The following is a 22,918-nucleotide window of genomic DNA, read 5'->3' as shown; positions in this document are numbered from 1 at the left end:
TCATTGTTGTTTTAACTTGCTTTCAAGAGAAACGGAAGCCAGTATCTGATATCACTTCAGATGATTGTTTCAAGATCTGAGTTCAAATGGAAATAAAAGCAAGATCAAGATGAAACAGGGATTATTGCTGTTAAAGTAGTTTGGCCATGATACAACAAGCACATAAATCATTAGCCAAATCAAATACTGGTTGGTTTGTCAAGATGTTTGTTGTCTGTCGTCTGTCGAGCTGCTATGAACACTGAACGCTCTCACTCTTACTTTGAAGAGAGTAGTAGAGTAGTTTAAGTTGAATGGTAGTGAGCTGTAATTAGACAAAGCAGCTATTCAGTGCTCACATCAAGCCAGGCTAGGAAATGGCATCAACTGTGGTGGGAGGAAGCAGGTTCGGCAGCCCTATATGTTGTAAACTTCTGTTGTGTCTTGTGTTTGATCAACTGATGTTTTCTGCTGTTTTGTGCAGTGATAGTAGCAGGTAACTGCATGCTTGTCAAATTATGTGAATAAACGAATTCATAACATTGCATTTTTCTCTCCATGCAAGGAACAAGTAAGATGTTGTAGAAAATGTAATAGAGGGCTGCATTGCTGATTTTGCACTTTATCAGAGCTTTATTTAGAATTGCTTTCCTGAAAGCTACACACAGGCCACAGTACTGAAATTCACAATGTCATAGCTTTTGGCAGAAAAAAAAGAAAAGACTTACCTAGGTAAAATTGGCTGAAAGTATGGCAGAGCAGGTCTTGATGCGTATGCCCATCCGTGTGCTTGCCGAAGCCGAACTGACTGCAACACATTAACTCTGACCCACCATGGTGGCTGGCATATCCTGAACTTTCACCACTCTAAACAAGACAACTTTCAGCCCTCAGCATTGTATTAAAACACTGTACATGACACTCAAAATTTGTTTCAGTGCCATCCACGGACAACATCAGTCGCCATTCACCAGGCCAGTAAAAACAGAATAGATAATAGCTTCAAACCCATGTAGTCAGAGTTACTAGGTCTGCACCTCAAAACAAAATCCAGGTGACATTCACCGTCCACGCCAGTAAAAAACAGGTACTTAGGTAACGTAACAGCTTCAAATCTGGTAACATGTTGGTCGGACTTTACACTACCATATTTACATGGAATAATATGATACCAAACAATAGTGCAACCATTCTGGATAACAAAAGTGTATGATAAAATTAATTTAGAAAACTTTGGCAGCATGATTTACGAGCACAGGCAGGTGTTACCTACCAGCCTTCTCAATGCTCGTAAAACCAACATTGTGGTTTTGATTTTACCTTACATGATAACACACTTGGCTGCAATGGCACATTTAATTTAATACTGTGATAAGACCAGTTATAACCACTTCACAAGCACAATTGCACCTCATGCCGACATCCTTTTCCAAAGACAGTCAGCAGCGTCTTTCGTCAAAACTGCATGATCAATCCCCTTTCAACTGTTAACATCAAAATATTTCTTCATGGTGTGATCTCCATATGGAAACCTTGCAGGAAAAGAATTAATGTCAATTGTCAGCTCTTCAAAATTTCTTTGGACTTTAACTTGGAGTACCATATCCAGTTTGCTTTGATATTTTGTTTTTTATTCCATGTTGAAGTTGAACACCAAGCTCCAGATATAGCAGGCAGCTTGATCATCTTCGGCCTTGGTATAATATCAGTCCAAGTTCCAGTGGTGGGTATCTTCTAATATTCAAATTAAAATGAAAAGCAATAGGCTTTCTCAGCGCCGACGACGGATTTCACGCTTGGATTTCACGTTGATAAAAAAGGGAGCTCAAGGTCAGCAAAACTCGGGTTCAAGGAATGGCGGGCGTTGAAATGACTGCTGACGTCATCAAGAAACCGCTAATGGTTAAGAGATAGGGACTAAGCTGGTCCCACCCTGCAAGTAAAGGGAAGAAATTTCTTGAACACCATAAAGCTGCGGGGGTTGCGACCAGGATAAATGGTGGTTTCTGAGCCTGGCCGCAAACTTGGCTATCTCAACTCAAAACTAATGTTAAGGTGGGATGGTCCCTTTAACGGAGCTGTGTATATGTCTGTGTGTTTCGTGCACATTCAGACTTACTGCGTGAGAGGAAAGAGAAAAAGCGGAGCAGAGTGGCAACGGCCGTGCTGGTCTAATGACATTGATATTGGAGGAAATAAAAAAGAGACGGAGACGTTAAGAGGGCATCACGGAAATGTCGCAAGTATATTGCCTATTTACGATCGGTGTCACGTAAATGTACCGAATATCTAGGTCAGAAAGAGACGAGAGAGAGTGTGTGAGAGAGAGAGAGAGAGAGAGAGAGAGAGAGAGAGAGGGAGAGGGAGAGAGAGAGAGAGAGAGAGAGAGAGAGAGAGAGAGAGAGAGAGAGAGAGAGAGAGAGAGCAGACAGACAGACAGACAGACAGACAGACAGACAGACAGACAGACAGACAGACAGACATAAAAAATACAATTTTAACTGAATGTTTTCTCTTTTTACCCCATGGTTTCTTCGGACATGTACATAATTGCAACGCAGAACTGCCTTGAGTAATTCACGTCTATATTCTGTCTATAAACGCAGTTGCTTGATGAAAAGTCTCACTCTAGTCCCTAAAACATGACAATTTTAACTAGAAAGGCTCGAATAAACTATGAGGTAATAACAAGTGTCGGAATTTCGTGGATGTGTAATACGACGCATGCCATGGTCCAGTGCGCAACTGATGTTACTTCAACGGCAGCTCGCGTTCATTATTAGGTACTGACCTCCGGAAAAACGGACGGAACAATTAGGCCATCGCAAATTCACTGAGGTGACGTAACAGTCAAACGGCTGTTCCGGCTCACAGAGCAGAAACAGCTGTCGTATTGGCTAGTGAATCACCTAAGCTCCATCCAGTTTAATGTCTTTTATCTGCTCAATTCGTCAATCATTCATCGAATGTCACATCAACCCCTGCCAGTCATGTCACAAGTCACTCGTCTTACACCAGTCACCAAAATAGTGACCACACCACGCACGTTACCAGTCGCCTGCCAGTCATCTGCCATCGGACGTCATCTCGTTCGCTGGTGCAGTAACACCGTCGCTCCGTTGGCAGGCACGGACCACTTAGTTTTTACTTGGCTTTTTGGCAACAAGCCGGCGCCTTGCCAAAGGCCAAAGCCGACCGATCCCTAACGACCTGCCATTCCAAGGCAGCTGAAGAAAACCAGAGAGGCCATCTGACTACGCATAGTCTCAATTTAAGACTCGATGCTTGCCGACAACCGGCATTACTATGACGCAGCCGAGGAACGGATCATTTAGCCGTAGGTCATGACCCCGACCCCCTGCCCGACCCGCCCCGACCCCCTGCCCGACCCGCCCCGACCCCAGTCATCTAAGCCCCTGGGCGCTGACATTCCATGCCGCTGGTCCAGTGTCAGGTATTACCCAGTCTGCTGGCACAGGCTCGGCACATGCACTGCCCCGAACAGCAAACAGTAGCATGTCGGCCGCGCTATAAGCGGATCAGATTCGGGCCAGCCCGTGCGGTAGCCGCCGCTTTACGGGAGGGTGACGGAGCGGTAAAGGGGCTACTGGCGACCGACAGCGAGCCAGTGACCGCATACGATAGCGTTTTAAGTCAATCATTACGGCCTTACAGTCTGGTGATGTGTTCCGAAGCATTTACAGCTATGTTATAAGCTGAAAATATTCATTATCATGGTTGAATGATTACCATGTCCGTCCCGACGTAATCTTGATTTGCACGGTCAAGGAGCACAAAAGTCGGAAGGAATGTGCTTCAGCTTACCAAAAGTGTTGCAAACGCTTTCACCGAGAGTAGAAGCACCCGAAAGTGCTGCATTTTGCAACTATAAATTGCTTACACGTGCCTAATAACACATATTCATAAGCCAGTTAAGCCACTCTCCATTTACAACTGTGAATAAAAGATAAGAATTAACTCACATCTGATTTATCAGCAAACCTGCATATGAAAGCCCTTTTGCGCAACAGCGTTTACGCAAGCGCAAGGAACGGATGTCACACATAGGTAGCACTGTTCCCGATACGTCGGTAGTTCTGCTAGGTCTGTCTCGGATTCCATCGCGCGAGCCGTGTGGGCTCGTCGCCTGCGACGGGGCCGTTAGGGGCGCTGATTCGGCCCCAGTCCGTGTGTACACCGCCCAGAGAGGGCTGTTGTGTCGGCCGGCCGGCTCAAACGACCCCAGGACGCCGCCGACGCGAGGTCACTGCCGTGATACAACCCCCCAGTTCACGGGCAGGGAGCAGGGCGGCTCGGCACCCATCACCCACGCGCGCTCTGTTAGGACTGTACATACCTGATCAGCACTGGACGCCCACGGCCCAGTGTACCGGGTGTCCCAAAAGTAAGGTCATGATTTAAAACTTAAATATCTCGAGAAGTAAGAGTCCGAATCACTTCCAATTTTAACACGTGCAAGGTACATCCATAAAATTATTTTCTTGCATGCTTAAACCATTTTTGATCATAACTACACCGAGCAGTAGGCATAAAACTGAGAAGGTCGAAATTCAACTCTTAGAGAGGGTCCGTCATTAAAACAAAGGGTAAATACCGCCCAGTTTTCGGCCCTAAGCAGACCCTATCAGCTCGCCCTATCTCTGAACTCATGCATAGTTTCGCCTCAACCGGTAAAACGTCAGAAAAAAGGTATAATGTACGCACAGGGCATGTATACTTAGCCACCTGTGCTTCGAGGTCCTGAGGACGACAGCGGGAATCGGGTGACAATAAATCAAGAGAGGTGGCCGAGAGTCCTCCCACTGGTTCTTCCGCTCGTCGCAACGCAGCTGTGCCGACACCATCAGCCAGCAGTGGTTTCAGCAGGATGGAGACTATGCTTGCACCGTCCTGAAGATCATGCATTGTCTCCGAGAGTGGATGTGAGATCCCGTAATTTTCAGTCAGGGCAACGCCATTGAATGGCCTCCGCGGTCACCTGACGTTACACCTTCATATTTTTATTCTCTGGATACACAACAGAAAGATTGTCTTTTAGGACAACCCAACGAGCCGGGAAGAACTAACGGATGATCCCTTCGAGCAAACATAGGCGGCATCTCACCAGAGAATCGCTCCAGAATAGTGGAGGAAGTCAAACGTAGTCTATTCATGCACGCGGCCCGAAATGGTAGCCATGTAGAAAAGCAGCAAATGTGGGGCTACGAGCCAATGTATTGACTCATATGTATGTCAGAATAAAATTTTATAAAATGCTCTTTCATATGATGTCCTATTTATATCTATCCATCGCGTATTTTTGACAGTGTGGCCAAAACAAATGATGACCTTACTTTTGGGACACCCGGTATGGTGCAAGTTTTGAGGACATCTTTTTATTCTCTCGAAGTAAAACGGCGAATAACGCTTGATGTTCACAAAATAAAATATCATGACCATCCAGAAACTTAAATTTCATTTATCATAAATAACTAAAACCCAGTCTTTATTAAAAACATTATTTCGAATATATTAATGAATAAAGTTTGCATGTAAAATGTTCCTATTTTGTCATAAACTGAGTTTGAAAATTGTCGCACTGCCTGTCCGATACGTGCTTCGAGGGGCGTAATTTGCGCCACAATAGTTGACAGCTCCGTGCGCATCAGATATAAAATAAAAATGAAGCAGGTCTTGCCAGTGCTTACTTATGGCAGATAGGCTGACAACGGCATTCTTTTTAACAAATATTTGAACAAAGTTTGAGCTATGAACTGCGAACAGCCAGATAGTGCTGTATTGGCTAGTTCTGGAATAATTAGGTCTATCTATACCTAACGTCTTGTGATTTTCGACAGATTGGGTCTATTAAATGCACCTAAAGATGATTTACATATATCAAATAAGCTAGTTCGGCATTGTGGCATTTTATTTTCTGAACATGAAATAATTCATTTAATTGTTATTACTAAATCTATTAGAGCAGTGTTTTTGCTTACTGGACCGTTTAAAGCGCCAAGAGAGGTGTGAAGCGCCTGACTAAGGTGTGACTTAACTAAGTTTCAGTATCTGTGCCTGTCTATCTCTCCATCCCCGGCACCAGAACCCCGTCTATTACCACCCCCCCCCCCCCCCATCCGGACCGTCCGGAGTCCGGGAGTCCGGACCTCTCCGACCTCTGGGACCGCTCGGACTTCCCGGAACGCCCGGGCCGTCCGGACCTCCCGGACCGTCCGACTCACCTCATCAGCGATGTCGGCCAGCGGGTTGTCGATGTTGGCCTCCTGCGCGGCCCGCTCGACGCTCTTCAGACTCTGCTCGACGGCCACCCAGTCTGACCTCTGACAGAGCGCCAGGGTACGGCGGCCCAGGGCGCGCACTTTCTGCACCCCCTCGTCCTCTTCCGGGCCGGCCACAGCCTGCTGTTCCCCGGACCCCGCGCTGGCCGGCGCGGCCGCCGGCGGTGGTTCGCTGTCTGCCGAGGAACCTTTGACAGCGCTCACTTTGCGCGCCTTTTTACCGTTTTTCCGCTCGTCACCGGTGTCGAGTGAGACGGCGTCTCTGCCGCGTGTCGGGCTCTTCTTGGTGCGGCGCGGACTGCGGCCCGGGCTCTCCGGAGGGCGGTCCGAGGAGAGCCGCTTCGAGTCGCCCGAGCTCGCCGACGCCTTGTCGGGCGGCTTCGGAGACGGCTGGTCCCCGGCCTTGCCACCGTTTGCTTTGCCGGAGCTAGGTTCAGAGGACTTGGAGTTGGACTTGCTGGAGTTCGGTGGACCCGACTGGTCCAGCGACTTGCTGCCCGATTTTCCCGAGCTGTTGGCTGACTCGGTGGTCTTGCCATTGGGCTTGCCAGAGCCTTGTGAAGGGTGGTCGCCGGACTTTCCAGTTGACTTTCCCGAGCCGTGCGAGGTCTGTTCACTGCCCTTACCGGACTTGCCGGATCCCTGCGTCGGCTGCTCGGACTTGCCGCTCGTCTTCCCGGAGGCCGGCGCTGGCGGTTCACTGCCCTTACCGGACTTGCCGGAGCCCTGTGCCGACTGCTCTGTCGATTTGCCGCCCGATTTCGCCGCTCCCTGAGCGGACACCTCAGCGGGTTTTCCGGTGCTGGGAGGCGTCTCGGCCGGCCTGGTGGCGGCCTGTGCTGGCGGCGGCGGCACTCTCTCGCCCCCAGCCATGCCGCCGCTGGGGCTGTTGCTCTCCGTCGGGACGCGGATCAGGTCAGCGCGGATGTTGAACGGACGAATGGCTGCTCCGGGAGGCGCCGTCGACGGAGGCGGCGCGGCGAAGGAGAGGTGCGCTCGGCGGCGGCGGGCGGCCGAGTCCGACTGGCGTTACCCCGGCGACCGACACCGACTGGAGAGGGGGCGAGCGGCGCAGCGCGGCCGGCCCGCCCCGCACCTGGCGGGGAGGTCGGCCGCGGAGACCCCGCCCCCTCCCTGACACACCACAGTACCACACCCAGCGGACGTGCAGAGGAGACGTGCAGCGGCTACACCAGCAGAGCGAGCTGCTCCCGGTTCATTCACCAAGTGAATGAATGAGACAGATGCCAGTATACGAGGTTTGCCTTGTCAGATAGCACACCAAATTCAGGCACGACATTGGTTCCTATATCCTATGTAAGAAGATACTGTATGTATAGCTAGACGTGCTTGGGCCTTTTGGCGCATGCCATGCGTTTTCCATGCGCACCTTCAAAGGTGTCGATAGGTATATTTAGATATTTATCTAGGGGCGAAAGAGTCGATATTAAGAGGTGTTTTGATTATTGATTAAGTCGTTATCCCTTTTCTATCCTCGTCTTTTCCAATGCTTTGGTTCACAGACGTCAAATATTTCTTCATGTTTTATTGGGCTGAAAGAATAACTTCCGTTGAAGCTGCGAAACTCAACAAAAGTCGATCAGATCCGGCGCAAATAAACGTTGAATAACATGTCCTTCACCTGTCACGAAGGCACTTTCAAACATTGCGAACCTAAGCCGGGGACGACTCGAATTGCATAAAAATGTTGCAAATTTAGACTGGACGATCGGCGTTTGTTCCAACTGGGTCTCTCCTGAGCTCAACCGTTCGCAAATATCGCAACCCAAACAATGGGGTGTTCTGAATACTGATAATTACGCAAGACTGCCTCTCATCGTGCCAGCAGCGTAACCGTTTGTTTTGACACCGTCTGAGTGGCCCGTTTGTGGAGACAATAAGCAGATGCACGCATTAGCAGCCCCGTCTCCTGAGTCGGAGAAGTGCCACCTCAGACGTGCGAAGCGTCGCTGGGATATTTTCGCACCAATATCCCGTGAGATTTGCCAGACCAAAGCTGTGTCAATCGGAGACAGCCGGCGGCGTTTTCCAAAGACCCGTCCAACGAGCGCTCCCGTCTGGCTTGTTTTCCTTTGGGAGCTACAATATTTTGCTGACGTCCTAGCCCCTAAACCCGCAGTAACAGATACCATGACGGTCTGTTTACAAACGTCTGCATCCGGCCATTTCATCCACGAAGAAAATAAATGGAAACGGTAGACGATGAGCGGATTCTCGTTCACTGACATGCCTCAACGTCCCTATCTGTCCTCCTGACTGGGCCGCCAGTCTGAGGGCAAGTACTACAGGTCTCTGCAGAAATCGCACTGTTCCGATATCAATCATGATTAGCCTTACACAGACCGACCTTTCAGCATCTACAGCTCGCCTCGTCATCATAAATGCAAAAACAGATCTTGATGGGCTTTGGTTTCCTAGCGTTCCGCTCATAAAAGAGTATAACAGGGTACGCCATTCTTCCAGAGGGTGTATAAAAATGGTTACTTGTAATGCCGAACTCCCCACTGCATTATCTATCCACAAGTCATACTCCAAATAAAAAACGAGTGACAGATAGTACATATATTGTAGAAAACAAGGTCAGACGGACGGACCACGCGTCCACAATTCACAGGCGGGCCCAAGACTTGACCGCTGCCCCGAGTCATGCCATCCGACGGGACCACCAAAATATCAGCTCGCGCCAGGCGCCAGCAGAAATCACATAAAGCGTCTCACAACGAACAGCCGGGCGCACAACCGGATCGGTCTGGAATAAACACCACAGGGCTCGCCGCGACTCTGGAATCCCCTCACTGCGGGCCGCGGGCGGTCGTTCACACTGTCCGCCGGAGCGGCGAGCCGCCTCAGTCGCGCTGGGGACCTCCGTCCCTGTCGGCCGCTCCCTCTGTGACTAGCCGACCATTGCACACAAGGCACTCTGCCGGAAAGACGGGCGGCCGGCGCCTTGTGTCGGCTCCACGACCGCCGCTGGGTCACTTTGTTAACACCTAGCCACTAGTCCACGCCGTTCGCTAGCGATACTCACACCCACACTCCCTGGAACCGGCGGCGCTGACTGCCAATCCATGGCGCCCCGTGGCGCCGAACCAGAGCGCTGCCAACGCTAGCAGCGTCGTCACAAGCCCTGAACACAGTCCAGGACTGACAGCGCCGCCACGCGTCACTCGGCGTAACCACTGAGTGGTGGGAAAACAAACGGACACCTCCACACAAACAAGCCAGTCGGACGCACTCGCCACCAATCACGAAAGGACACGCAATGGCAAGGTTTGTCATTTTACAAATGTTCCTATACCCATTGACAATCCACTGGCGCACTTATGGAGCCCGCACGTCAATTTCGGCTCCAAAGAGCATCACCAATCGACGGATCAATAAATCCCCGAAATCACGAGGCAAGACTTCGCCAGGAGCGGCACAATGGTTGAACTTGATCGATACTTGTACCATTGCGCGAATCTTCGTCAATCGTCAGAAAAAGAGACAAATAGAAATCCCACGACACCAGACTTGTCATATCGATGATATGGTTCGGAAGCTGATATTACATTGTAGGGTAGAAAACTGCATAGAATTAACCTTCATTTCTTGACGATGTAAAATGAGCCTGGCCGAAAACCTGATACAGTGAACTCATGTCAATCATCAGCATGGGTATAGCGGCAGTTGAGCAAATCTCAGCCGAGTACTCACTAGGGACGCAATCACAAAACGAATCACCAGCCGTCGTCACAAATGCCCCAACGTGCGAGATCTGAGCACCGCCAGCCGTCCCTGCTGCCATCTAGCGTGCGACGCTCGCACTAACACCCTGCTGCCGCTGCTAGCATCTAGCGTGCGTCTTTCGCACTAACACCCGGGCGCCTCTGCACGCAGCCCGGGCGGCGTCCTAGGCTCCCCGGTGCGTCACATGACCTGGAGCACATAGAGCACCCCCGCGTCGTCGATGGTGACCAGAGTGGTCCAGTCATCAGAAACGACGAGCCGACGGGCCAGTGTGCCACGGAACGAGAACACCTGGCGCAGTGTGGCGCGGATCTCGGGCGTCAGCGAGGTGCGACGGTTGTAGTTGAAGTAGCGTTTGGCCGGTAGCGTTAGCCGCGGCGAGGGTGGCACCACCAGCGGCGACTGGCCGGCGCGGGTCCGGCCGCGGGGCGACATCGGGTTCTCTGCGGAGGGGGAGAGGGGAAGGGGTTTGTGAGCGAAATTCAAAGGACGACGTATGCTACATACGAGAAAGCAGCGTTGCAAAAACAGGCACAGCACGACAAGTGCTTAGTGAAGGATCAGCCACCCTGTTCATCCTTCCTTGATCCTTCCGGATCCCAGCTCTGTGTACCTGGATCTTGCACCTCCAGTAACAACCGCCACAACGCGACGCTCCCGGCTCTGAAGGCCCGTGGTTTGCACTTCTAGTCTATACGTACCGTCTACGTCCAGTCTCCACCAGGCAAGGCTGTCGCTGAGTGAGATAATCTCCCGTCCATTCGGGTGGATGGCCAGGTCGTTCACCATCGAGTGATGGAACTGAAGACGCAGCGGCTTACACTGATGGTCAGTCCGGCTCACCTGATGGAAACACAGGGGTGATCAGGGGTCAGGTGCAGGGCAGGTCACAGCACGGACTGAGCTGAAGATTGGGGAGGGTCTGATGGCTTAAATATTTATCTCAGGAATCAGTTCGACTGTTTTAAACACTTCCCGGATACCTACTTAGATATACCCGAAAGCTTCCGTTCTAAAAAATGTCATTCGCAAGGAAGAGTCCACCAACAGGTTAGTTAAAACATATCTTCCTTCTCCTTTCATCTACCACCTCACCACACTCATCTTGTGTCCAGTGATCTGCCCCCTGCTCCCTCCCTCTCTCCTCTCCCGCCCTCTACCCACCACCACACTGCCGTTGTCGTGCCCGGTGACGAGCAGGTGGTTATCGGCAGACAGACGGAATGTGCGCACCGGACCGAACTCCTCCAGACTGAACGACTTGATCAGATCGCCGGTACAAAGGCGGCACATCTTCACTGTGCCGTCCACACCTGCGGAGGGGGGGGGGGGGGGGTCAGAACTGAGAGCAGGGGAGAGGTCACTGGAGGGGAAAATGTAGGGAAAGCTGCGTGGATGGATATGAGTCAGGTCTACCACTCAGGCCAGGTCACTGTTAAGCAATGATACTTATGAACATGACGTGTGTCTATAAAACCGACATGCTTGCCTTTCCCACCCCATCATGCTTATTTTTATAAGAGTCCGTCACCATAAACCGGCCGCTTTACCCAATTCATCCCTGAATGACCGGCGTTAACCACCATCCAGCTTTATCCCGCTTCCCCATTCACCCTCTAACAAATACCCTTTCTCACCCTCCGTCCCATCCCTCCGCTCCCTCCCACTGACCGGCAGTGACCACGACCAGGTCGTCGGGACAGGGCGACTTGTCGCGCGCCGCCGCCGTCGCCGCGCTGGTGGCCCCGTTCTCGTCGGGCAGGTTGGCGCGCACAATGCGGTAGCAGGTGACCGTTGACCCGGCGTGGGTCAGGTGCGCTGTTATCGGTTTGCCGGTGTCGGCCCGGTACACCTGGGGGCGAAGGGTGGGGAGGTCAGATGGATCGGAAAATGTTTATGTGCGTTTATGATTGTGTTTATGATGTCAAAGTTAGCTTATAATGAATAACAATAAAAGTTGCAAACAAAGATGGGGTGGCCAGATAAGCTAAATAATACACAGACATGATGTTGATACGTAGTATGATAGAGTAAAATATATTCCGTCAATGAAGAGAATAGTTATTTGACAGATTAGCACACAAGCAGACCGAGAGCAGGCCACTATAAAGAGCGATCGACGGTGACAAGCACAGCTGCATCCACGGACGTTGCCCTAAACGATATATTCGCCGGCGAACAGCACAACCATGGACCATCTGGGCATCCACAAACCAACAGCCCAAGACCGGCGGAACATCGCCAACAAACAGCTAGAGACCAACAGGACATCACCAACCAAAACAAGCACGGCCGGTCACTCCCAACACTAACCACAACAGCTCATTTCTCCACGGTGACGGCCGCTGACAGACACATAACCTGTCCAGCTCAGACGCGCGCCTACACGACGACAGCCGATGACGGACAGACAGCAATGTCAGTAGTCCAAGCCAAACTATAACACCAGCGGTTCAACTATTTCAGCAGAGCTCCCGTTATAGCATCGTGCTTTCGCTGATTTCCCTGTGCAGGGAAGGGTGACACTGCTGCCTCCAATGCAAAACTGAAGAACCATGACAGCTCAAGCACAAGCAGAAAGCATGATACACACATAATCCCCAATGGACGATAGTTAACTGGCCGACGGACGTAACCAATTATCACTACCACTGTCACCACCACCAGCACCAACTCACGCGTGTCACCGTGCGGTAACTCTCCGACAAATCGGCCGTGCTGATGGAGGGCAGGCGCGGCAGGCGCACATGCACAGGAGCGCGCCAGCCCTGGAGCAGTTGGGTGAAACGGTTTCGGGCGTGTACGAACCAATTATTAAAAAAAAAAATCAGCCGCGAAGGTGGTGAGGTGGTTAAACATAAGTTAGTGCATCAAATGACAGCATGCAGATTAGAACATACGAAAAAATCGAACAAAATAAGCCAGGGCATGCATCTGTCAGTTTGCTACGCCCATACAACATGCAAGCGGAAAATCAAAGTGAATGACTAGCAAAACTGCAGCAGGCCTAATATACAGCAGTCACCAATGGTTAATGGTTATCACCGAAATCACCAACGCAGGTTCTCTCCATCCCACGAGGCTCTAAAAACGCAAATGCCGTCAGCATCTCTAGTAGAAGCAGTGCGCCTATTGGTACCACCGACCACATTCTGACCATTCGCACACTTTATTTATTAGTAAAGTAATCTTGGTTCACACATACTCATTACTACTTACAACACTCCAGTCCATCTGTCTGTCAGTTCGTCCCACCCATCCCGCCGTCACCCACCAACCCACCTTGAGCGTGCCGTCTCGGGAGCAGGAGACCGCGATCAGGCCGTGGTCGCGCGCCTCGTACAGTCCCACCTGGGTGACGGCGCCACCGTTTCCGCCGCACGCCACGCTGCGGTTATCGGGCCACCACACCTGGCAGAACGAGGGACAGGGAATTTAAAACACTGGGGGATGCGGTCTGAGGGAAGGGGCAGGAAATCAAGATAGAAAAATGAAACAGAAAATGATGTCTTGGCTACAGCTGCACGATGCCGTACCACAAAAAGGCTGCAGTCGTTAATGAGTATAAAGTGAAACACATTCACATGCAGCCTGTACGCATGTCCACTAATACTAATCCTACGCAGGCCCAGAATTGCTCGACATATTCTGGCGAGCGCACAGTCACGATCAAACGCTTCAATCAACCGTAACTCGAGCAACAGCAGGCCGTGCAGCTTCAGTCACCATCCCTCACGCAGAAACCTCGCCAACCGGTTGACCTGCCGCCTACCTTCATGGTCTTGTCTTCGGAACCGCTGACCACGGTATCATTCGGACCGAACTTGAGCGATATGACTCGGTCGTTGTGTTTGCCGAGGATGTTTGGCTCGGGCACCTCCTGAGTTGCCGACCCGGCCGGTGGCAGGTGATACACACCCACAGAGCCGTCCTCGCAGCCAAACGCCACCTGCGGACAGGGGGACGCGGCAGCGGTCTGGTTACAACGGAGCAAGGGAAGGTCACGGGACGGAGCACGGGAGGGCCACGAACGGAACACGGGAAGACCACAGCATGGTCACTGGCTTTGTTCGCATCACGGGGGGTCACACAATTACAGCAGACAGCTCGGTTACAGCATTGTTATAGCCAGGCATAGGGGATAACACCGCTGGACAAGGCGAACAACGATACTTCCGAATTCGGATGTTCAGATGTGGTTTCTACAGTAAACAAAGATAGTGACACATTCAACAAAGTTTTTTTTTTCATTTACGATTAATTGTATTTCAAAATACCCGGCATTTGTGTTTCTCCCCGACCGCACGTACCAACGTCCCTGTCTTGTTGATCTTGGTGATGATTATCTTCTCTCCCACGGGTTTGGTGGTTTTAGTCACTTTACCCTCGAGACCCCGGAGCACCTGAAACGGGACACAACCGAGGGTCAGCCGTGCACGTGACCGAAGCGGGGGGAGGGGGAGTCGGCCGAGCAGTGTCCGACCCCGCCGGAAACGCCGAGCTGGGAGTAAACGGCGAACACCACTCTGAAATCCAACAAACGCCCCGTCATTAAAGCGACGTAAGCGGAAAAGCCGACTCAAGTTGCCCAGACAAAAGCGCCGATATGCCAAACAGATAAGTGATTTATATGCAGTTTAGTGACGCCCAAGTTTAGCTCAAATTTGATGTAATTTGATAGAAAACATAAACATAAAAACAAATAAAAACAATTGTCACACACACCAAACTGCCCAACAGTACACTATCAAAGCACACTTAGATACTTTAGTGCGAGGCCAGCAGCTGTTTCATGCGATACGAGTGAGCCGAAACTGCTAAAGAAGCCTGATTAAGTGTCGTGCAGGCGGGAGCAGCGTTTGAGCGGAGCGCACGCCACAGCATAGCACACGTGCACAGTCCTGGCTACGAGTTGTGTTCGGTCTGTCCCCTGTGAAAGGGGTGCACCCTCCTAGTCACCGGCGGCGGTGGCGGCGGCTCGATGGGGCCACTGAGCACCACCCACGACTAGCGGCGGCACACCCAGTCGGCGTGAGAGCCCGCCAGACCTGTCCCACGCGACACAGAGGAGAGAGAGAGAGGCAGAGGCGGACGGGCCGGCGAGTCGGCCGGTCCACCGGCTAGCTAGAGAGTGTCTGTGTGCGCGGGTCCGGAGAGGGTAGAGACAGAGAGCACAGGCAGTTTCCGAGCTACAGCACCGCGCGGGATCCGGCGGAGTCCGGCGGCACGTACCGTGAGCTCGCCGTCGCGCCGCTCCTGTAACAGCCGAGAGACAGAGCGGGTCCGGCGTCATCCCCAGCCACAGAGACGGCCAGCACGGAGAGCCGCCGCCGCCGGCAGAGACGGGGGTCAGTGGATGGACGGAGAGACACGGAGGGGACGGGGTGACCAGGAGAAAGGTGGCAAGGGGAGAGGTGCATTGAAGAAATCTTAACATAACGAGTCCAGCCTGAAGGGAACCTGGAGGTTTCATGGATCGAACAAAACGTGCCGTTCAGAAAGACGAAAGGAGAAAGAAGAAGTAAGGAAGAAAGAGACAGACAGAAAGAAAAACAAAGGAAGGGCACAGCAAATTTCAAAGGAAATGGATTAATAGCAAGAGAAAGAGGAGCGGCTGGCTTATTGATGGAATCCCTCTGCGTTTCGGACGGACTCGCGGGGCGGCGGCGGGGAGCACAGTTGGCAGTGGTGCACGGACGGACAGCGTGTGGCAATCGGCGGCGCAGACGACACAAAGGCGTACAGAGAGCGGGGGGGGGGGGGGACGCCGCACTTATACACACAGCGCATGGAGGGACGCCGCACGTGAACAGAGCCGAGAGGGACGCCGTGAGGATAGGGAGCGTGAAGGGACGCCGTACTTTTGACATGTAGAGCGGAGAGGGACGGCCTACTTTTGACGTAAGGGGGAATGACTGAGCTCACGGCGCGGGGAGGCCAGGACCAGTCATAAGACGGCACCCACGCGCTGAGCGGAGTACACAAAACAGGGCCACATGATGTCCCGATGGCGGAAAGTGCACGAGAGGAGACACGACGCACTTAACAGCGCTGGTGACGGTATCGGGCCGTACGCCAGATCATGGGATGGGAGATTGCCATCGAGTGGGATTCGGCCGTTCAAGGTTCAACAACCGATTGAGGACCGACGCCACTACACTGAGCTAAGAGCTTGCAAGACAATGGTTCAATTTCATCAACTTACGTGATTAAGTATTAAGCACTGGATTAGAGCACCTACTGTAATTTGTAAGTAGAATGAATTGGCAATGTATGGATTTGCAACAATGGGGAAAGCTCCAGCTGTAAAATAGCGAAAATCAGAACGCCAAATTGACACAGCTGACCACTAATAGATGACATTGATGCATCGTCTAATAATTTTGGTAAGCAGCCAATTGCTGTGCCTTTATGAGATAGGCATAAGGCAGACAAAACTTCCGAAAAAAACACATTCCAATTATACAAATAACAAAACGGCAAAACTTACGCAGAACTAATGGCAAAAACATAACCAAGATACTTAAAAGATACATGAAGGATAATGAAAGCACTATAAAGCGATTTATGGATATACAAATTTGTTGCAAAATATTTGTATTTTTAAACAATGAAAACCCTGTTCGTCTTTCATTTAATTTATTTTAGATCAAAATATAAAATTTGTATATTTAAATGCGACATCAGTATAATTATGCAAGGCATAAGGCAGGTAGCATAATCGCGTGGCAAAAGCGCCCTATCAGTGATCTAGCGCTATTTCAAAATTGGCAAAGCCTCAAGACAAGGTCAGACTCACACCGTTCACGAAAACAGCACTCTCCAAGCACACACACACACAAGCGCCCATGCAAGCCCCTCCCTATGTCCGCCACGCGCGTAACACATCACAACAGGATCTCTCCGGCGCGGGTCGGAGGTAGGCGGGTATGATCAGAGTTATCCCCGGTGGAAAAGTCACGTCGCGTCTTCCAGCCCTGAAAATCCCCTCCCTCAACATCTTACAGCAAATAGAGCTCACATTGTGAGCATTTTCCTCAAGCCAGTTGGTCTCCACACAAAACCCATCGAAATAAGCCCGCTCTTTCGGAATTTATCTAGGAGTGACGGAACCCTGCGCGTAGCTCCACACAAAACAGCGCGCACTACGCTGAATTGACTCCGGTGTTAACGCACCACGGAGGTCTTGTGTGTTTATTGGGCATTGGGGCCTTAGGGCTCGCCGACTAAAAGGTCATTTTGCGCCTAGCACCACCAAAGAGGTCGGTAGAATGAATAAGACAGCCTGGAATCGTGCCTCGTCTCTTCGTCAGGTCCAGCCGAGGCTTATGATGGTATCGTACTATGTCCAAAAGCGTCACAGAAAGCCCCAGAAACGCTCAGTCATCCAAACAAAACATACGATGAAATTATTACAATGTTCTCTGTACAATTGTTGCATATATCAAGAGCAAAAGACCCGAAGCCAGCGGTAGGCTCACCAAACCTTAGACCCCTTCCCCCATTCCAGCGTCTGTCTGTCCATCCACCACCCATTTATAACCCTCACCGCCAACCTCTTCCATAACCGTCCGGCACGCAGCAGCTGATGAGCGGCCACCTCCCTCCGCCTGCCGTTAGTGGGTCAGCCTACCAGCAGCGCGCGCCTCAGGCACAGCGGCACCCATCCCGCCCGTCGCTCAGCGCCCGCCCGGTTAGCTGGCATGCGTTCTCGCTGCATGCTGACGGCTCCGGTCGAGCGGCGCAGCTCGGCTCGGCGCAGCGGACGTACCTGAACGCCGTTGTTCGACGTGATGGCCGCCACGACGAGGCTCTGGGGGTCAGCCGACACGAAGCGGGCTGAGAAGAGCGGCTGCAGGCTGTCCTCCACCTTGGGTGTGGCGGTCAGGGAGCACGTCGTGACGGTGTCGTCGGCACCGGCCAGCAGCTGCTTCCCGTCACGGGAGAACACCAGAGAGGTGACTGACCTGTCGGGAGAGGAAAGAGACAGGTCAGTAGCCTGTCGGGAACGGAACGGGTCATGTGACTGATCACTCGAGCAAGGTTGGAATTCGAGGTTTGGCGAGAGTGTTATGCCATCAGTGTCGAAACCGATGTAATTCTCATACAGAAGCTGGGTGTTTGTGTTATTCATATACCGTATTCGCACTAATAATCTCAAACACAAAACTAAACAGCATCCTGCCAGGCGAATTCAAGGCTCGACCATCCATCCGACCGTTGCTCTCATGTCTTTCAACTCGCCCTCTTTTCGCCCTGCTGTATCTCCTTATCCGCAGTCCCAGTCCATCCATCTTCTCTCTGCTTCCCAACCCTTCTCCAATCCTGCCCGGTTTCTACCCCTCACGCCCTCATTCACCATTCGGGCCACTTACCCTGCGAAGCCGCGCTGCGTGGAGATGACACGCTTCTCCTGCAGGTCCCAGGTCTCGTACATGTTGGACGACGTGCCCACCACCAGCAGGCGCTGGTCTTCGTTGAGCCGCGAGCACAGGTAGAGGTCGTGGTCGACCGCCGAGCGGCCCATCTGGACGGGGATGAAGTCGCGGCTGGGCCGGCGGTCCGTGTTCCACACCCAGAGGAAGATCTCCTTGTCGGCCACAGACACGATCGAGTTGTTGTCTGCGGAGAGGGACGCAGCGACGGTCACAAATCGCCAGAGGTTCTAATTACTGTGGTTAGTAGTTATCTTTATTTGTTGATAAGAGGCAAGGGCATTATTTACCGAGAAACTGCGAAAACCAGCTAATAATGATTGCTTTCATTTTAGTCACTTCTAACTTTATCATGAGTAATTGTTTTGCAATATTCTTTTAACACAATTGTAGACACACACGCACCATTTAAGAGACTAGCCTATGGATAAGTTATGACTTAGCCCGGTCTTAAATGGAAAATATCCTATTGTACGATAATGGTTACACCATCGATGATCCCAGCATGCATTGAAATTCAAAACGACACAGAAGATGACGAACCAGATTTTCTTCAGACAACAGACCAGCCACCGAAAACAGGCGCAAAATGACACACCACTGGGACAGAACAATGTCAAATATGTGCAATGTAAATACACAGAACAGACAAAAAAAGGAGCTAGACAAAACAGCGCAGAAAAAGAAGGAGACACAAAGGGGATAATGAACCAGACAAAGAAAATGCAAGATATTGAAGTATGGAGACAGCTGCAACGAACTTTGCCAATTTCACAAGTGAAATATGAAGAACGTAGCACGCCTCTATCAACAAATGGATCCCAACAATAGGTATGCTTTCTCCAGTTACATAACACATTTTCTGAATACCTATGGGATCATTTAAAAAGATATATCATTTTTGCCTCCGTGAATGACACCATGAGCCTACCACATGTCTTGCTGCCAAAAAAGGAGTATCACTTTCTAATTAACTTTTCATGCTGTTTCAACGAAAAAGAAGGCACACAAAACGAAAGGAAATTTCAGTGCATCATAAACCACTCAAATAGACAGTCAAACGCAACACACGCCACAGCCTTGGGTGCAGCAGCTCGCCAGAAGTGCCATAAAACCATAACCAAATCAAAATAATGCAACCAAGAATGGTGAATTTATCCGCAGCGGAAGCTTTAGACCCCAATGGAATGACGTAGCGCCGCCAGCACCGCGCCCCATGTCGAGCCATGCAGAAGCGAAGCCGCGCCGTTGCGGGTGCGAGGCGCCGCCACCCGCCCGGGGCGCTCTGTTAGTACGAGTGAGAGTGAGAGACCTGTGTCGGCTCTGAGCCCATCCGAGACCTGGCGACAGACTTCCCGGCGCAGTGGCCCGTCCGAGGCGGTCGCGTGCCACGAGAACAGAGCGCTGGGGATGACTCCTAGACACAGCGCGGGGCCAAACGGACCAGTGTCAGACTCCAGACACTGCCAATCCTACACTCAAGTCGCCAATCCTACTGCCAACTCCAGTTTTTGGGCGCCCGGACTACAGTGGTCATCGGCGAGACTCCAGACGGCCGTGAGACAATGACCTCCGGCCAGACCGGCGTCTTTTAGAGGTATATTTATCGACTTTAGAGTTTAGACAGTTGGTAAGACAGCCAGCCAGATGTGCGTCAGACCTTACACGGCCAACCAGACCAGCGACAGACTTTAGATAGCCGACCAGACCAGCCACAACAGCTTCAGACTTTAGACGGCCGACCAAAACAGCGTCAGACTTAAATCGCCTTTAGAGAAGCATTAGAGAGCCGAACAGACCACCAGACCACGCTAGGCTATACAGCGACCATCCTACACTCGAGTCGAGCCCAACTGTCACTGTACGGACGTCTGCACAGCACGGCACTGTGGTGTGGTCAGCGACATCACCTGCCCCAGTTACAAAAACAAATACAGCGATCACAGTATCGAGTACTTCACATCACCCACGCAGACAGACTCCACATCTCGCCACATTTCCCCGGCCACTTCTCCCCTGATACCTCCGGCCGTGGGATCACCCACCTTTGCTCAGACTGAGGGAGATGACTCGGAGGTTGTGCTGGCTGAAGGTGTACAGCTGGTCGCCCTTCTCGGTACACCACAGTCGCACCTTGCCGTCAGCCGACCCGGTGGCGAAGTAGCTGCTGTCGGGTGAGAACGAGCAGCAGGTGACGTTCTTCTCGTGAGCGGTCGGATGGCTGTGCACCTCCTCGCCGAAACAGTCCCACACCTGGCAGGCAGATGGGGCGAGGTCAGGGTCTACGAGGCCTGCAGCGGTCGTGGTAGGTAACGCCCAGCTACGACGGCTATCTTTGTGTAACATTTGGCCACAGTAGTGTAAAAACATCAGCTTTGACAACCAGACGCCATACCAATTCACCAAACCGGACTAGCCCACGCCAGACACAAGTTAACGCAAACACAAGTCACCACTTTCCCTCCGCCCCCTCCCCCCTATCACCCACCTTCACGCCACCGTTATCAGCGCCGGAGATCAGATAATGTCCATCTGGTGACCAGTCCACGCAGGCTACGGCCGTGCCGTGCCCCTCCAGCGTCTGCACACTGTCGTCTAGACGCGGCAGGCCGCTCGGTCGCCGAGACTCCGGAAAGAACGCCGAGCTGGACGAGTGGCGGATCCGCGGCGAGGGCGTCCGCTGACCGCTCGACGCTGTGGTGGTAAAGAAGTGAGAGGGTGGTTAGGTGAGACGGGGGGACTGAGTAAGAGGATGGGTGAGAAGTGGTGAGGGCGTAATGAGAGGATGGCAGGCGAAGAGGGCACACCGTGCGGCGTACCGACAATGCCGTGGCGTAAAATGGGCAACAATAGCACCGGTATTAAATATCGATGTCTGTTTTGGCGGCAGCTGCTGACGCTGAAACATATCATACTGACTACGCCACATAAAGGCTAGCTGATAGTAACAGAACGGCGTAGGGCGGTACAGTCTGACATAGGTCTGCATAGACCGGTGTCCCAATCAGGGGTGGGAGGCAGGGACCATTGTAAGATAGAAACATGACGTGAGCGGATACTAGAGGTGCCAAGCGAGGGGACCGAAGGAGTCGCAAATGCATACAATTACCCAAGCCCTCGGCTCAGATGGAGCCAATCAGGAGTAAGAGGCTACCGCAATCACATTCAGCACGATAACGCAATCAGTGCTGCCGCGACAATGAATCAATATAGGCTGGGTGTTTATCAAGGCTTAGGCAGAGGCTTGGCGAGATAAGCTCCAATCGCTGACATGCATTCATGCACTGATATACAGCAGATAAGTGGAAAGCAGTGATAAGCGTGGTTATGAAAAACAACAGCTGTGATACACACAGTGGTTAGTGCAACAAAATGGTGTCCTTTACACAAATTAGGATGTACACACATTTAGTACCTTACTCTGTGCGCGTTCGGGATATCACCATAATAACTCAGCCCTTTCTTTCACTAATTTGGTCCTTACGCTAGTAAGTGAAAGTGAACCACCATGGTAAGTTAGATAATAGCAGCACCGTCACATCCAAGCCACCTGCTCAATCACCAACCTCTCCCCCTCAAACACAACCGTACCGTACCACCTCCACTCACACAGCCCCGGCCACCCTCCCCCGCCCCGCCCCACCTTCCAGTCACCTCTGTCCCGTGCTGTTGCCCCCCCCCCCATCTGCTACTGGTCCTACCTAACCCATCACACCCCACCGTCCCGTCACCTGGCTCCGCCCCGTGCCATGCTGTTAGCACCCCCCACCCTCCCACAACTTGTCCCACTTCTCAGACTCCCACCCCATCATCCCATCACCTGGCCCTGGCCCGTATCATGCCGTTAGCGCCCCCGCCACCCTCCACCCTCCCACAACCTGTTCCACTTTTCCCACCCCACCGTCCCGTCACCCGTGCCATGCTGTTAGTGCACAGCTCCACCACCGCATACCGTCATGCACCGTGAGCTGGTCGTCGTCAGTACCGAGCGCCTCCATAATGGCCGCGTCCAGGTCCCAGATCTTCAGCGAGCCGTCCTCGGAGGCCGAGACGAACCGGTCGCCGCTGGGACTGACCGTGAGCTGGTTGACGCGGTCCGCGTGGCCGTGAAACGAACGGTGCTCGTCGCCCGTCAGCATGTTCCACAGCTGTGGCGCAGAAGGGGGGGGGGGGGTGAGCGTGGTGATATTGAACGAGGGGTAGAAACAGGTCACAGTGAACAAGACGGCATGGAGACACATGGCTTCGTCGGAGAGGTGACTGAGATTCAGGCAGTGGGTACATGTTCCCACGACTAGCCGCCGCTCAAACTCGACATCTTCGACAGTGCAGCGTCCAGGTCAGATATTCAGACCAGTCGATATTAAGCCAGTCAACTAAACCTGGTTGGAGCACTAAAACAATCAACAAGAAGCCAACACTCAGCCTCAAACGCTGCGTTTGTCACAACTCAAC

The 22,918-nt window shown here is 52.0% G+C and overlaps 2 protein-coding genes across 23 annotated transcripts in view; both read right to left on the bottom strand.

The window, feature by feature from the left end:
- LOC122364585 overlaps nucleotides 1-7,273 on the bottom strand; it is a 65,099-nt gene extending 57,826 nt beyond the window's left edge. The window contains exon 1 of the mRNA XM_043335139.1: nucleotides 6,222-7,273. Within this exon, the coding sequence (XP_043191074.1) occupies nucleotides 6,222-7,151 (930 nt within the window). The 5' untranslated portion in view covers nucleotides 7,152-7,273. The remainder of the gene's footprint in view (nucleotides 1-6,221) is intronic.
- A 1,573-nt stretch (nucleotides 7,274-8,846) lies between these two features.
- LOC122364579 (apoptotic protease-activating factor 1-like) overlaps nucleotides 8,847-22,918 on the bottom strand; it is a 41,642-nt gene continuing 27,570 nt past the window's right edge. For 4 of the 22 annotated variants that reach the window (XM_043335095.1, XM_043335097.1, XM_043335096.1 and 1 more), the window contains 14 exons: nucleotides 22,416-22,611; nucleotides 20,952-21,157; nucleotides 20,509-20,716; nucleotides 18,404-18,650; nucleotides 17,800-17,995; nucleotides 15,261-15,284; nucleotides 14,339-14,431; nucleotides 13,801-13,977; nucleotides 13,311-13,439; nucleotides 12,707-12,796; nucleotides 11,700-11,880; nucleotides 11,193-11,341; nucleotides 10,730-10,871; nucleotides 8,847-10,471 (listed from right to left, as the gene is read on the bottom strand). In XM_043335095.1, coding sequence (XP_043191030.1) covers nucleotides 10,209-10,471; nucleotides 10,730-10,871; nucleotides 11,193-11,341; nucleotides 11,700-11,880; nucleotides 12,707-12,796; nucleotides 13,311-13,439; nucleotides 13,801-13,977; nucleotides 14,339-14,431; nucleotides 15,261-15,284; nucleotides 17,800-17,995; nucleotides 18,404-18,650; nucleotides 20,509-20,716; nucleotides 20,952-21,157; nucleotides 22,416-22,611 — 2,301 coding nt within the window. In that variant the 3' untranslated portion in view covers nucleotides 8,847-10,208. The remainder of the gene's footprint in view (nucleotides 10,472-10,729; nucleotides 10,872-11,192; nucleotides 11,342-11,699; nucleotides 11,881-12,706; nucleotides 12,797-13,310; nucleotides 13,440-13,800; nucleotides 13,978-14,338; nucleotides 14,432-15,260; nucleotides 15,285-17,799; nucleotides 17,996-18,403; nucleotides 18,651-20,508; nucleotides 20,717-20,951; nucleotides 21,158-22,415; nucleotides 22,612-22,918) is intronic. The other 18 variants (XM_043335113.1, XM_043335114.1, XM_043335112.1 and 15 more) reach the window with 6 other exon arrangements.

Source organism: Amphibalanus amphitrite, unplaced genomic scaffold (genome assembly GCF_019059575.1).
Source record: "Amphibalanus amphitrite isolate SeventyFive unplaced genomic scaffold, NRLGWU_Aamphi_draft 000684F_arrow, whole genome shotgun sequence".
Taxonomy (NCBI): domain Eukaryota; kingdom Metazoa; phylum Arthropoda; class Thecostraca; order Balanomorpha; family Balanidae; genus Amphibalanus; species Amphibalanus amphitrite.
The sequence above is the reverse complement of the archived record's forward strand: the minus strand, read 5'-3'. Positions and strand labels throughout refer to the sequence as shown.